Source organism: Mchenga conophoros, linkage group LG18 (genome assembly GCF_057382185.1).
Source record: "Mchenga conophoros isolate Kocher_MC1m ecotype Shallow Benthic linkage group LG18, M_conophoros_male_GT1.1, whole genome shotgun sequence".
In the NCBI taxonomy this organism is placed as follows: Eukaryota; Metazoa; Chordata; class Actinopteri; order Cichliformes; family Cichlidae; genus Mchenga; species Mchenga conophoros.
The window spans coordinates 34,718,059-34,733,135 of NC_140543.1; the positions used below are offsets into that span (position 1 = coordinate 34,718,059).

A 15,077-nucleotide genomic window follows, 5' to 3' on the forward strand; every position below is an offset into this window, starting at 1 on the left:
ATAAGGTGTGGTTACGACCGCTATGACCAAGCTGTTGATGAATGTGCTTTAGGATGAGACTTGCTACATGTTGATCCTTTGCAAGAACAAAGGGATGCTTTATTTCTTCTGATAAGGAGCCCTTTGTCAGTCGTCCCCCAACTCTTAAGAGGCCTTCATCGTCAAGATAAGGATCTAATCTATAAATTGAGCTGTGTCTGCTCACAGAACCTTTCCCACTTGACAACGTAGCAATCTCCTCTCCAAATCTTTGTTGCTGGCAAAATCTAATAATGGCAAGCTCAGCTTGTCACTAAGACACGTGACCTGTTTTAAATATCCGTACAACGCTACAATATAACCAAATAACTGGGAAAATAATGAAAAATAAAATAAAAAACAGTAGCAATAACACTTTTTTTTTTAAATTATGAATTTATTTTATTTTCAGTTGCTACAAACGGGACAGACATGACTGGGGGATAGGACAGGGAGAAAGAATGAAAGAAAGAGAGGGAGAGAAAGAAAACCAGAGGGGAGAAGAGACGGTGAGAAGGGGGGGAAGAAAGAAAAAAAAGAAAAACAAACAAAACACCTGGGTCACCTGTATGGAGAAAAAAAACAGAAGAGAAAGCAAACAACAAAGAGCAACATAATAAAAAAAAAACAGCACCATCACAATAAACTAGCTAGCAGTAGATATCAGTAGATATTAAATAATAAACGATATTGTGCAGCACACAAGATCGACAGCGCACAATGTGCTTTGAGGCAGCAACCAAGAAAGCTGTAGTCCGCGTCTGTGAATACCCGTGTGTACACCTGTGTGCACACCTGTGTGGATCAGCATGCTTGAATTCCAAAGGTTTCTCCATGTAACGATCTGCTAGGGTGTGGGGGGGCCACAGCCCCGTCCTCCAGGGCATGAAGCAGGTATGGAGGAGATCCAGGCCCCAGATATCCAGAGGCCCCAGAGTACAAGGACCCGAGGAGGACCACCAAAGAGGGGGGGGGGGCGTGCCACGATCCTGGGAAGAGCTGAGTAGAGCCCCAAACGAGAGGTCACCCCGCAGCTACGGAGCAGAGGCCAGAGGGGGTTGCAGTGGCGTGCTCGCGGGCTCTGCCGGCAGCCAGCTGTGCCAGAGAGGACCGGGCTATAACACATTAAGAGCAGGAACAGCCATCCAATGATGCTTTCTCCATTGCCCTTAGAATTTAAAACCTTCAGTTCAATATGCTGCACCGTTTCAAATCCTGTTGTAATTTTACTGTTCAATCGAATTAGTTTGAACTTTTTTGAACTTAAAAAATCTGCAAACTCGTTGCCTTAAAAAGAATTTTTTACATTTATTTGATGGACAATTTAAACCTTACAATGAAAGAAAGATTTAATTATTCTGAAATTAGTCTGAAGGTTAGACTTTCCATAACTTTGTATTGGAAGGTACATTACTGATATAATCAATATAAAATGTATTTATTGTTCAGTCACAAGTGCAGTCTCTAGGTCAAACAACACATTTGTTTTGCATTCAGTCACAGAAGCTGGTATGTTGTAATATTTTAGAGATGTTTGTTTCCAGTCCAGGCATGACTGCCTGAACGACTGTCATGGATTTGGGTGATCCAAATGTATGTGCAGAAGAACTTCCCTTAGGTACAGTGGCAGTGGATGTGGGTTGGAGATGCAATGACCTTGAACCTGCAGGTGACCATCCTCACTGACCACACCATCTGTGACGGAGGACTCGTCTCTCCTGGTGTTCTGCAAGCAAACGATCATATTCTTTTGAACACCAACTTATTTGCTTTCTTAAAACATGTTTTTCTGCATTTGCTATTGTACAGACCCCAATTTAGACAATCTCAGGCTCCCTCCCCACCAGAGAGGTGGAATTCAATGTCCCACTTGTCAGTCTGGATAGCCCTGACCACCACCTGACGCACATTCATGTCACAAAAGCATAATTTTAAAAAGGGCAATGCAAACGTGTCGACTAACTTTTCATTGTGATGATCTCCAGAATCATTTGGGAACAAAACAAATTTTACTGTTACTTTACTGTAATTTTATACAGTTAATTAATAATTAATAATTTGGACAAAGAGACATTTGTTTCCAAATGGAGGACTTTGAAAAAGAAAAGGACATAGAATCCCTCTCCTCATAGATAAGGTCATTAATAACCGGGCCCATCTAATCTTAAAGACTTCATAGTACCGTGTCACCCTTATAGAGCACTTCTATAAGGGTCAGGGTTAGGGGGGGTCTGACCAAAGTTGAGATTATAGAAGGCTATTTGGAATAGCATGGAGAGCAGCTCTGCTGCTTACCTTTCAAATATAGAACACATTTAATATTGATCTAATCTGGTTTGATAGCATTGCTTAAATGATACTGTGCACAATATGTATTCATACTGATCACTGTTAGAACTACATGACTACATTTGGGGCTACATCCTCACAATAAAGGGCTATGACTACGGAGGTGAGCAAAGGTGCCAGGGCCTGCTGATTGGTGCTTGCAGCTTAATTCAAATTGAAATAAAAAAAAAAAGAAAATCAGGGTTTGTTTGTTTTGTTTTTTTACTTCAGTTTTAAATAAGAGAACCACATTAACTACAATAATTACTTCCTCCAAACCATCAACGTGTCTTTTAGACCCCATTCCTACAAAACTGCTCAAAGAAGTCCTGCCATTAAGTAATGCTTCGATCTTAAATATGATCAACCTATCTCTAATAATCAGTTATGTACCACAGGCCTTCAAGCTGGCTGTAGTTAAACCTTTACTCAAAAAGCATCTCTAGACCCAGCAGTCTTAGCTAATTATAGGCCAATCTCCAACCTTCCTTTCATATCAAACATCCTTGAAAGAGTAGTTGTCAAACAGCTAACAGATCATCTGCAGAGGTTTATTTGAAGAGTTTCAGTCAGGTTTCAGAGCTCATCACAGCACAGAAAAAGCTTTAGTGAAGGTTACAAATGATCTTCTTATGGCCTCTGACAGTGGACTCATCTCTGTGCTTCCCTTAGGCAGCATCATCAGAAGACATAGCATACATTTACACTGCTATGCAGATGACACCCAGCTCTATCTGTCCATGAAGCCAGATAACACACACCAATGAGTTAAACTGCAGGAATGTCTTAAAGACATAAAGACCTGGATGGCCGCTAACTTTCTGCTTCTTAATTCAGATCAAACTGAGGTTATTGTACTCGGCCCTGAAAAGCTTAGAAATATGGTATCTAATCAGATTCTTACTCTGGATGGCATTACCTTGGCCTCCAGTAACGCGGTGAGGAACCTTTGAGTCATTTTTGACCAGGACATGTCCTTCAATGCACATATTAAACAAATATGTAAGACTGCGTTCTTCCATTTGTGCAACATCTCTAAAGTTAGAAATATCCTGTCTCAGAGTGACACTGAAAAACTAGTTCATGCATTTATTACTTCCAGGCTGGACGACTGTAATTCATTATTATCAGGAAGTCCTAAAAACTCCCTGAAAAGCCTTCAGCTGATCCAAAATGCTGCAGCAAGAGTCCTGACAGGGACTAGAAAGAGAGCGCAGATTTCTCCTGTTTTGGCTTCCCTTCATTGGCTTCCTGTTAAATCCAGGATTGAATTCAAAATCCTGCTCCTCACATACAAGGTCTTAAATAATCAGGCCCCATCTTATCTTAATGACCTTGTAGTACCATATCACCCCATTAGAGCACTTCGCTCTCGCTCTGCAGGCCTACTTGTTGTTCCTAGAGTATTTAAAAGTACCAATTGTTAAGTTTAGAAACTGCTGTAGATGGCACCTGTTTGATAGGATTCCACATCGTCTTCATCAGCATACTACAGTTAACTGGTAGCTGTGGTTTCACCTGAGTGTCATAGGGCGTGTCCAAATTCATGGGCTGCATCCTCCTGAGGCATTTGTAGGCCGATTACATCACAGCGATGCGACGGAAAGCTGTCCAAATTCGTAGACTCCTCTGAACACAGCCGACAAATGTGTCCTCCTTTTCTCCGAATTTGAAGGATGGGTCGGGTGTGTCCTTCGTGGCCCACCTTATCCTAGAATTCATAGCACAGCTCAGCCAATTCCAGTTTTCAACAATGGCGGACGCTACTAAGTTTTTAATATTACTCTTATTACTCTTTCTGGGTCACAAAATAAACTTTTATAAATAAACATTTTCAGGCGAGAATGTAGCTGTTGGTTGTCAGTTTATCAAGATATTATATTATTTGTTATCAAGATAACAAATTTCCCACGTGTGGGACTAATAAAGGTTATCTTATCTTATCACATATTTTCAAAAGTGCTCCGACGTTTTCGGAGACGTCTGCTACCCACCAGCTCGATAGATAGCTGGAAGCTCGAGGGTCACTGGAGCCGCCGAGAACAGCAAACTCCCGGCACATCATTTTCAGATCACCGCGGTCTTTCGCTACTCAGGTTAAACGTAATATATAATTCACTTAGATAATCTAAAAATGTTAATGTTTGGCTTTTTTCAGTGTTTTATTTGTTCGTGAGTAAATCGGTTTGGCTGAGATTAAAGTTATTAGATTCGATTAGATAAAATAAAACTTTATTAATCCCCCGGGTGGTTTTTACACAGCTGAATAAACATCAAACAGAAAACTGATTAAACAGAAGTGTGAGATGGTCGAGAATTTACACCAGTGTCCTGTTATATTTTAGATATCAAGGAGCAGACGCTGAGACAGCGGTGACGCTAATCAGAAGGCTAGACCGTCCAATTTCACAGCCGTTTACTTCCGGCCAACCCGACCTTCTGAGGACCCGGCCCACGTAGACCGCGAAGGCCGGGTCCTCAGGAGGATGCAGCCCATGAATTTGGACACGACTATAGAAGTGTCTGCAGATTCTGGAACAAGTCTTTATTCTCTATTTTAAATTATTTGTTTCTTTTACTTTTTCCAATAACTTAAAGGTATTTCCATCAGCCACGCTGCCTGTTGCTGTTATGCCTCTGTCGGTCCACTTGAAAAAGTCTGGTCAGTCTCTCCTGGTGTGTGAAGGCCACAGCAGCAGATGGCACTCTCCCTCCAGTTCATATCTCTTTACTATCTCTGTCCATACTGCCAGTGTTTCTGTTACAAGTATGTTATCCTCTTCCTGGGGTCTGATATATTTCTCTCATATTCTGGCCTGAGGTGGAACTCTGGAAGTGGAAGTCTGAAGAGCATCAACACACTATTTATCTCATTTGGGTGGACTACAAACTGTCATGCGCCGTGGTGCGCGGGCACGAAAGGATCCAGGCGCAGACTCCGAGCTAACAAAAAGACACTTTAATAAAACAACGAAAGGCGACCCGGGGAAAGTAGAGAGCAAAACAGAAACTAAAAATCCGGGGAAACAATGACACGAGGAAGCCGGGATCGGGACGGCGGGGGGCTGCAATAGAAAGGGGAGATGATTACTAGGGAGCCAGGAAGCGGGGAGAACATATCAGGACTGAGTTAGAGTAGGGGCTTACGATAGAACGGAACCGTGGGAGCTCGGGAGGGAAGTGTGGCAGTCCGTGGGGGCAGGAAGTCCGTGGAATGGCGAGTGGGCCAGGTGAGCACCGCGAGATCCAGTTGAGCCGGAGGACAGGCAGGTAGCAGACGCCGAGTAGAAACCTGGACAGAAGTAGGCAGGTTAAACAAAGTTCCAAGCAGAAGAGAATGCACACTTTTCGTGGAAGTCTGGTTACCACTGTGGGGATGACTACGAACTGGCGTGGAGCATCCGTCAGCGCCGGATTAAGTGGATCTCCGTGTAACCACCGGGATGGAGAGCAGGTGTGCTGGTGATGGCCCAGCCCGGGGGTGTGGCTACCCGAGCATCACGCATTCCACAGACACAGGACCACGGACCATGACACAAACGTTATCTTAAATTCGGTAAAGAGAGTCCTCCGTGCTCCTTCTCTAACTGCAAAGTTTTGAATTAAACCCTTGGCCTCCTGCCTGCCTGATATTTATATAATATATAATATGCGCAGCCGCTGCAGCCGCGTGTGTAAGTTGAAAGTGCGAACATGTGGCTGGGTGTCTCGTGCCCCAATCCTGGGTTTCGGCATCACTGTAAACGATGTATGACAGACCCGACCACATGTTCACACTTTTCAGTACACTTCTTATTGCGGCTGTCGACACACACATGGCTGCAGCTTTTCAGCGGCTGCAGCTTTTCAGCGGCTGCAGCGGATGCACATATTATTAAATAGTATATTAAATTTCTTTGTTGCGCCATAAAAGTGATTCTGATGTTCAACATTAGTTCTGCATGACTTTTCTGCGAGGTTCACAAGTGTGTGGTGGGGTGCGCCACACACTTGTGAACCACTGCTCTAATGTCACTGTTTTGCCTGATTTCTTGGGCCAAGGGTTCAGTGAACAAGACAAACAACGAGGGGCTTAAACAGCAAGTGTAGCGGCTCTATAGAGTGTCAATCTGTCTGGAAGGGTGCCATTGGTTCAATGTAAAGGGCTTGTATATTCCTACTAAAACCCATCCTCTCTATAACAGAGAACAGTAGTCTCACAGTAGTCTTTGTTTCTGCCTTCTTTTGGGATTACTGGGATGACAGCGTCCCTGAGGGCTGGATAGTAGCCTTAAGTGTCCAGTTAAAGGAAAAGCTCCGTCACTCCCGGGGCTTTTGTTTGCCTTCAGTTTGCTAACGTTGTCTAATTCCTTCATAGATGTTAATGCTTCGCTCAGGTTTGTGTCTGTTGTTGGAAGGTCCAATTTGAACAAGAGCACAGCATCTCATAGGCACTTTTAAAGATTGTTTGAATCATCTCTGGGTCGAATGTAAATTCATTAGTAGATAGGTCTCTAATTTTAGGTATTGAGTGTTTAGTTCTTTGTGTTCTAAGGCGCCTCGCTAGAATTTGTGTTGCTTTTGATCCCAATTCATAAAATGTTTGTTTAGCATTTTCTTTCCCCGTTCTTCACATGTGTTTTTTGTCCAGGGTGTGTTTTATTATTCTTATTTCTTTTGATAATTCCTCACTCCGGTCAGTTTGGTGTTGCCTAGTTCCTAGTTCCCTTTTTTTAAATTGTCATATTCAACTCAAGAAATCAGTTTACCTCTTGTAATGGAAATTCCTTTATTTAATGTATTGATCACTTTGGTAATAGTAATATCACTTTCTCACTTACAGTGGCTTGCAAAAGTATTGGGCCCCCTTGAACTTTCCCACATTTTGTCACATTACAGCCACAAACATGAATCAATGTTATTGGAATTCCAGGTTAAAGACCAACACAAAGTGGTGCACACGTGAGAAGTGGAACGAAAATCATACATGATTCCACAATTTGTTACAAATAAATAACTGCAAAGTGGGGTGTGCGTAATTATTCAGCCCCCTTTGGTCTGAGTGCAGTCAGTTGCCCATAGACGTTGCCTGATGAGTGCTAATGACTAAACAGAGTGCACCTGTGTGTAATCTAATGTCAGTACAAATACAGCTGCTCTGTGACGGCCTCAGAGGTTGTCTAAGAGAATATTGGGAGCAACAACACCATGAAGTCCAAAGAGCACACCAGACATGTCAGGGATAAAGTTATTGAGACATTTAAAGCAGGCTTAGGCTACAAAAAGGTTTCCCAAGCCTTGAACATCCCTCGGAGCACTGTTCAAGCCATCATTCAGAAAGGGAAGGAGTATGGCACAACTGTAAACCTACCAAGACAAGGCCGTCCACCTAAACTCACAGGCCGAACAAGGAGAGCTCTGATCAGAAATGCAGCCAAGAGGCCCATGGTGACTCTGGACGAGCTGCAGAGATCTACAGCTCAGGTGGGGGAATCTGTCCATAGGACGACTATTAGTCGTGCACTGCACAAAGTTGGCCTTTATGGAAGAGCGGCAAGAAGAAAGCCATTGTTAACAGAAAACCATAAGAAGTCCCGTTTGCAGTTTGCCACAAGCCATGTGGGGGACACAGCAAACATGTGGAAGAAGCTGCTCTGGTCAGATGAGACCAAAATGGAACTTTTTGGCCAAAATGCAAAACACTATGTGTGGCAGAAAATTAACACTGCACATGACTCTGAACACATCATCCCCACTGTCAGATATGGTGGTGGCAGCATCATGCTCTGGGGGGGCTTCTCTTCAGCAGGGACAGGGAAGCTGGTCAGAGTTGATGGAAAGATGGATGGAGCCAAATACAGGGCAACCTTGGAAGAAAACCTCTTGGAGTCTGCAAAAGACTTGAGACTGGGGCGGAGGTTCACCTTCCAGCAGGACAACGACCCTAAACATAAAGCCAGGGCAACAATGGAAAGGTTTAAAACAAAACATATCCATGTGTTAGAATGGCCCAGTCAAAGTCCAGATCTAAATCCAATCCAGAATCTGTGGCAAGATCTGAAAACTGCTGTTGACAAACGCTGTCCATCTAAACTGTTTTCCAAAGAAGAATGAGCAAGGATTTCAGTCTCTAGATGTGCAAAGCTGGTAGAGACAGACCCTAAAAGACTGGCAGCAAAAGGTGGTTCTACAAAGTATTGACTCAGGGGGCTGAATAATTACACACACCCCACTTTGCAGTTATTTATTTGTAAAAAATGTTTGGAATCATGTATGATTTTTGTTCCACTTCTCATGTGTACACCACTTTGTATTCAAAGGAGCTTGCGAAGCTTCTTCAGTTCAGAACTGAAGAAGCTTCTTGGATGAGAGGTGAAACGTCTTCAGGCAACTTAAAGAAGTCCAGACGCTTTTCTTTGCAAGCTCCTTTGGCTATGATGACCTGGATGACTGAGAACCTTCACAGACACCACTTTGTGTTGGTCTTTCACGTGGAATTCCAATAAAATTGATTCATGTTTGTGGCTGTAATGAGACAAAATGTGGAAAAGTTCAAGGGGGCCGAATACTTTTGCAAGCCACTGTAGTTATATACATGTAGGATAGCATCGCATGTGTTCTACACACACACAGTGGGGCATTGTGAGTTCATGGGAGACATTAAACAGATGGTGAGGCTCCTTCCCTTATCAGGGAGGATTCGAGAGGTAAATCTCTGGGTGACGGCTAAGTGAAAAACAAGGGTGCATCTCTCTGTTTAAAGGAAAGGTTTGAAGGAGGGAGCTGAGGGTATAGGCTCATGCGATGGGACAATATGTAAGAGGTGTGTTTTTGTTCACCCCTGTATTTAAAGAAACGCTTTGTTTTTCATTGTTAGAGACCACTTTGGTGTTTGACAATGTGATTAAACCAGATGCTCATCAGTGTTTGCAGTTTATGTTAAAACTTCCACAGCACTCTCATTACACCCTTAACCGTATCCCAGACTGTTGTGGGTTCCACTTCATTATCTTTGTTTAAATTATTACAATCTCGAGTTTCGTTCTTTATTTCCTGCACTATTGTTTTTTTGTTCAAAATTCCAATGTTTAGTCTCTGTTGGGTCCTTCGTTTTAAGTCTTCCAGGTTAACTGTCAGGTGAATGGTGTTATGATCTGATGTGTCAGCTGTCCCAATTGTACAATCTGAGACCCTCTGTCTCTCTGTAGTGTTCATCAGGAAATAGTTCTGGAATAGACCTTGTGAGTTGCAGAGTAATGTGTAATGTCTTTTTCTTCTGGATGGAAATCCCTCAGCACCTCAAATAGTTCACTTTCCTTAATTTTTTAAAACATTTCCACATTTTTAGACACAGTATGTTGTGTGAATGCTGTCCAGTGCTCGTTGTAGTTTGATATAATATTCCTTCTTCTTATAAATACCTTCACTCAGGGAGACTACTTGATCAAAAAAAAGCCTGAGACATGTCAGGTCACTCTCTGGAGGTGCGTCTATATTGACACAGTGCTGTTGATTCTGCCTTTAACAATGACATCTCTACCATCTTTATTGGCTTCCACTTTCATCACTTCAAAATTGACGCGGTTAGATATTAGTGTAATAACCCCCCTCCTTCTGCTGTTCTTACATGAACTGCAGAAAGAGTTTATATAGCCTAGCTTTTCATCTTCTCATGTTCGTTTTCATGTGTGTTTCTGGGAGAAGCTGCTCTTGCCTTTTTCATTTTTGCAGTGACTTTACTCCTTTTTATAGGATTGCCAAGACCATTAACATTCCAACAGTCAGCCCTATAAACAAAAATGATACTCTATAAGAGTCCAGAACTGTAATGGAACATCTAACATGGAAGAAGACCAAATAATACTGTGAACTCCAATGGTGGGGCAGATAACTGTCCTGCTCCATAACCCTGCTGGTGGGTCATGGGAAAGGCCTGTCGTAAAGACAAGGCCCTACGCTGGGGGCTAGTGATGAAACAAGCACCATCCTATTTGTCCAGCGCTCTTAATTTCGAAAGCTGCTCCCAGCTATAAGCATCTGAAGCAAATTTACATCTGACCCGTTGTTGTTCCCACACCACACCATCGTAGTCATTCCGGGGTGCTCCTTTTGAATATCCAGAGTTTTTCTTTGGCTCTCCCTGCAGCTGTAGATCAGCCTTCCTTCTGGCTCTTTTCCAGGCGTTGCCATTTTAGTTGCTCCTTCCGTCTGGTTGCAGCTGAGGCATCCTCCTCTCTCAGAGCGGATACCACTACGCTGAAGCTGCGTCTCTTTAGTTCCAGCGCTGCTTCGTGTGCGTTGCTGTAGGTTCGGATTCCGTTGTCACAGTCGATTCTCTTATTAGTGTCTGTAAACGAATGCCTTTCTCCTTTAGTGCCTTCTTTATCCCGTTGCAGTCTCTACGTTTTGAATAATCTCTGCTGCATAATCATGGTCAAAGAACAGCGTTTGGTTTCAGGATATTAGCTAAACAGAAAGGCACAACTAGCAATTCAATGAAAATAAAAAGAGAAGAAATTCTGAAAACAGAAAGCTCTTTGGAAGGCAAAGGTTTTCCCATCGGTGCTTGATAGAGGATTTCAGCTGCTCAGTCATCCAGGACTGTTGTTGTGTTACAGTGGTCCCAGTGTTTTCAGTGGGTGACAGGTAAACCAGCAGTCTGTGATATGGAGCCATGCTGCTGTACATCAGGAGTGTGGTCTGATACTGAATTTCTGAAGTAATCAAGACTTTTCCAGAAGAAGACATCTGGGTACCAACATGTGTTGCTTTAACACCCCCAAAGATCTTCTAAGCTACTCGTGCTGTGCAAAATGCTAGCTTTGAACTGTGCGTGGACAGTGGGCCCACTGTGGCTCACAGCATGACAAGGTGTCCTTGACCAAGATATTGAATCCTAAACTGTCCCTGGTGCAGCCATCAGTTTGTGTGACTGATGAAATGCCCAAAATAAGCGTCTTGTGTTTGAACAAATGTATTTTCCAGATTGGATGAAGGCAACAACGTTTTAAGATGTTTATATAACTGTTGTCACTTTTTAATGTTGTGTAGCTTGTTGTTGGTGTGATGACAAACCATTCATGACACCTTGCAGGGACTTCCTCTGTGGTCCTGGCTATTCCTGCTATTGTTGCTAGGTGCATGTCAGTGTGTTACCCTAATCTGATTGGCTTTTGTCTTTCTTTCTGTTTTTTTAACCTCTTTCAGATCGTGTGGTGAACTGAAAAGAACGCTGAAGCAAAGGTGGAGAGCAGCAGGACTTTGGTCTCCTGCTGTCCCGTGTTTTTGCTGGAAACTCCACTTCTCTCACTGCCCAGTACACTCCTACTGTTCTTCCTGTTCGTTCACTCTCCTATCATCTATCTGCCCATCTTGCTCGACAAATAGGTCAACAGAATCCAAGCGCCAAAGACTAGGAGACCATCTCAGCTGTTTCTGTAGAAGCACTGCTAATAGAAAGAACACAAGTGGATGTAACTGCCCCCACCCACAGAGTTCGGTTCAGTCCCACGGGCGATGAGACGAGCCAGGAGCTTCATCTTTCTCTAGACACTTTCTTCTACACCTTCTGTCTTCATGCTTTGGGGGTCCTCAGGTGCCCCCACCCCGTGTCGACCCCCCCACACCCGTTGCCACCACGGCAGACCACCCCAATCGCCTTGTTGCCATGCCGACAGAGACACTGACTCCAGCCCTGCCAGATAGCAAGGCTGCTGGCCCTGCAACGCCCTTCAGTTCCACTGTACCCCTCCGCATCCTCAACAAGGGCCCCGAGTACTTCAGGAGACAGGTACTGTGTGTGTTAGGATGTACAGAGATCTGTTCAGGTAAATGTGGGATTGAACTGAAGCATCAGAGGTCATAACTTTAAGTGTTTTGGCCACAAAATTCCAGGGTCGAGCTCATTTGTATAACCAATATAATTCCATAATAATTGGTCATTTGTGAGTCGTATAATACCGTGTTTTAATAAGCGCTGATCAAAATGCCTGCACCATTTGTGACTGTATTGTACAGTGAAACTTGTCTTAAAAAGAACTAGTTAGCGCTTTACAATGCAATTAATATCCTGTTGTAGTAACACCCACTGTACCACTGTCAGAAAAAGGTGTCCATCCATTTGGAACTAACACTGGTCTTAATCTGTCTGTGAAGGTTCTCAGTCATCCAGGTCATTGTAGTCAAAGGAGCTTGCAGAGAAAAGCGTCTGGACTTCTTTAAGTTGCTTGAAGACGTTTCACCTCTCATCCGAGAAGCTTCTTCAGTTCTAAGGTCAAGACTCAGCTGTCCATCTGCATCTAAAGGTCAAAGGTCATTCTTTCGGGGATGCCAATGTTCACATTTTGGACAGAGAGGACAGATGGTTTGAAAGAGGAGTGAAAGAAGCATCTATGTCCACTGTGAGCGACCATCTTTGAACAGAGGCGGGGTTTACGACACCAACTCTCTGCCATCTATAATCCAGTTTTGAGATCCTTCCCAGACGCCTTAATGCCCACTCACATCCTGGGCCATCTGACCTCAGGAATTCGCATGATAAGGTGGGGCCAGGTTTCACAATGAACACACCCGAAACTCTGGCTGATTGGGACCCACGCCCAGTTTCCCACCTTGGCTCAGGCGATTAGAGGATCATCAGGGGGTCCTTTTGTCCCTCTGTGGGGGGAAACTCCCACTAGGTTTATATCTGGGACTCTCCACCATTTGATCTTAGAACTGAAGAAGCTTCTCGGATGAGAGGTGAAACGTCTTCAAGCAACTTAAACAAGTCCAGACGCTTTTCTTTGCAAGCTCCTTTGACTGGTCTTAATCCACGTCACAGTTAGAGTTGTATGAAGTATTGCTGTGCTCTGCTGACGGGGCTCCATCGTCTGTTGCTGATCATGTAGGCTGTCACTGTTGCCGTCAAGTTGCTCGTAGACACAATTGCAACAACTTTTACATGACCTTGTAGATATGCACTTAGCTGTAAATGTTTAAAGTGTGGAAGCTTGTTGCAAATTTAGGGCTGTGAGAAACTCAGAAAGTCCTAAATATAAATAAGCATAAAATAGAATTGTGTAATGGCAAAGATGGCAGTTAACCTGCCCCGATCACCACAGAGCCATTATCTTGTTTCAGTTCCAAATGCACATCAGAGGTGGAGCTGCGTGCTGTCGTTTTTCTTGTTCCTGTAATGCTCATCACCTCTGCACTCTTCCTTTAAAACGCTGAGGCGAGCCAGAGAATTCGTACAGATGCGAAGCTGTGCCTGTATAGTACAAATATAACGTGCTGGGGAAAAAGCGTTTTAAAGCTTTTTCTAAGGCAAAGCTGCCAAATTTTAAAGCATTTTTAATAACATTTGCTGATTCTGTACATCAGTGCTGCATAGGTGAGACGTGCTTGTAGAAAGACTTTGGTAAAAATCAGGATGTATCAGTGTCTGTTTCTATAGTGTCCAAACGTTATGTGATGCAAAAGGGAAAAAAGATGAGTGGATAAATTTCCAATGCTCACTCGTTGTATCCCAACATTAGGCAGTGTAACACTTCCTGACTTTATGAACTCGTGAATCTCTTCCGAGATGATCTGCAGCTGCATCACCAAATGAACGGGGTTGTATCATGTTTGTCTCCTATCGCTTGTTTCAGACAAGGAGTGAGAAGAACACAATAACAGATTTTTAAAAAACACACAGAAATAACCCAAAACAACTCGATTCCTACCCCTGCTGCACGCATATAGAATAAGGTAAGGGACTGATTCAATGCCATCTCTCTTTTTTAACCTGTGTCTCAGGTGGAACCAAACCCTAAGCGCCTCAGTGCTGTTGAAAGACTAGAAGCTGATAAGGCCAAGTATGTCAAGAGCCAGGAAGTCATCAATGCCAAGCAGGAGCCAATCAAACCACCTGTGCTCGTTAAACCACCTGCTGGCCATCCCCTGCTATCCAAGAGAGGTCCTGGCATCGGTGGAGGAGGCAGTGGAGGCGGGTTACCTTTCAAAGCATCCAATAACAATGCCAAGTCAGACACGTGCGCAACAAGCTGTGGCAGCATCAAACGGGAGAATTTAAACCTAGAGATCCTAAAAAATCTGCTAAACTCATCGTCTTCTTCAGCAGCAGGATCTGGAGGTGGAGCTAAGAGTGCTGTGCATATGAGGTCAACAGGTGGAATGCCCAGGAGTTGGACACCATCGGGGTAAAATAATATACTTTTATCTTGTGTACATATGTAATCAATAATTATGTGGCGCTCAAATATCTCCATTCAGAAAGTTTCTCTAAACGTGTTACTTTGAGTGTAACTTGGTAATATATGTTATATTTGGTACAGTCCTGTGAAAAGCTATATACAACCTCACTGCTGTCCAGTTAATCAAAAGCATTTGATTAACTGATCATCAAGTGTGACCGCAGCTGTAAAATCAGAGGTTTTGGCAGTTTGCTAGTCTGCAGCAGTCAGGTGTGTTAACACAATGCCACAGTCTTCCCAGGAGTGCACGTTCCAGCAAATTCCCCCCAGCTCAGACCATGCAGCCTTCAGAGAAACTGCAAAAAGCCCACGAGCTACACGCCAGACTCTGCAGGCCTCAGTTAGCAGGCCTGCAGAGTCTGAAAGGGGGTCTAGCCTAGGGACCCTTACTGGATACAGATGCCCTGGTCAGGAATCAAACCCCTGACATGAAGTTCCAAAGACGTGTAGTGTTTACCTCCAGGTGAAGCAGAGAAAGTGCTGATAGGGACAGATCTACCATCTTTCTGATTG

General features: G+C 43.6%; 1 protein-coding gene across 1 annotated transcript in view; it reads left to right on the top strand.

Moving 5' to 3' along the window:
• The window catches only part of fam110b (family with sequence similarity 110 member B), a 57,965-nt gene that overhangs the window by 36,085 nt on the left and 6,803 nt on the right, over window positions 1-15,077 (top strand). The window contains exons 3-4 of the mRNA XM_085253241.1: window positions 11,533-12,115; window positions 14,107-14,510. Coding sequence (XP_085109367.1) covers window positions 11,993-12,115; window positions 14,107-14,510 — 527 coding nt within the window. The 5' untranslated portion in view covers window positions 11,533-11,992. The remainder of the gene's footprint in view (window positions 1-11,532; window positions 12,116-14,106; window positions 14,511-15,077) is intronic.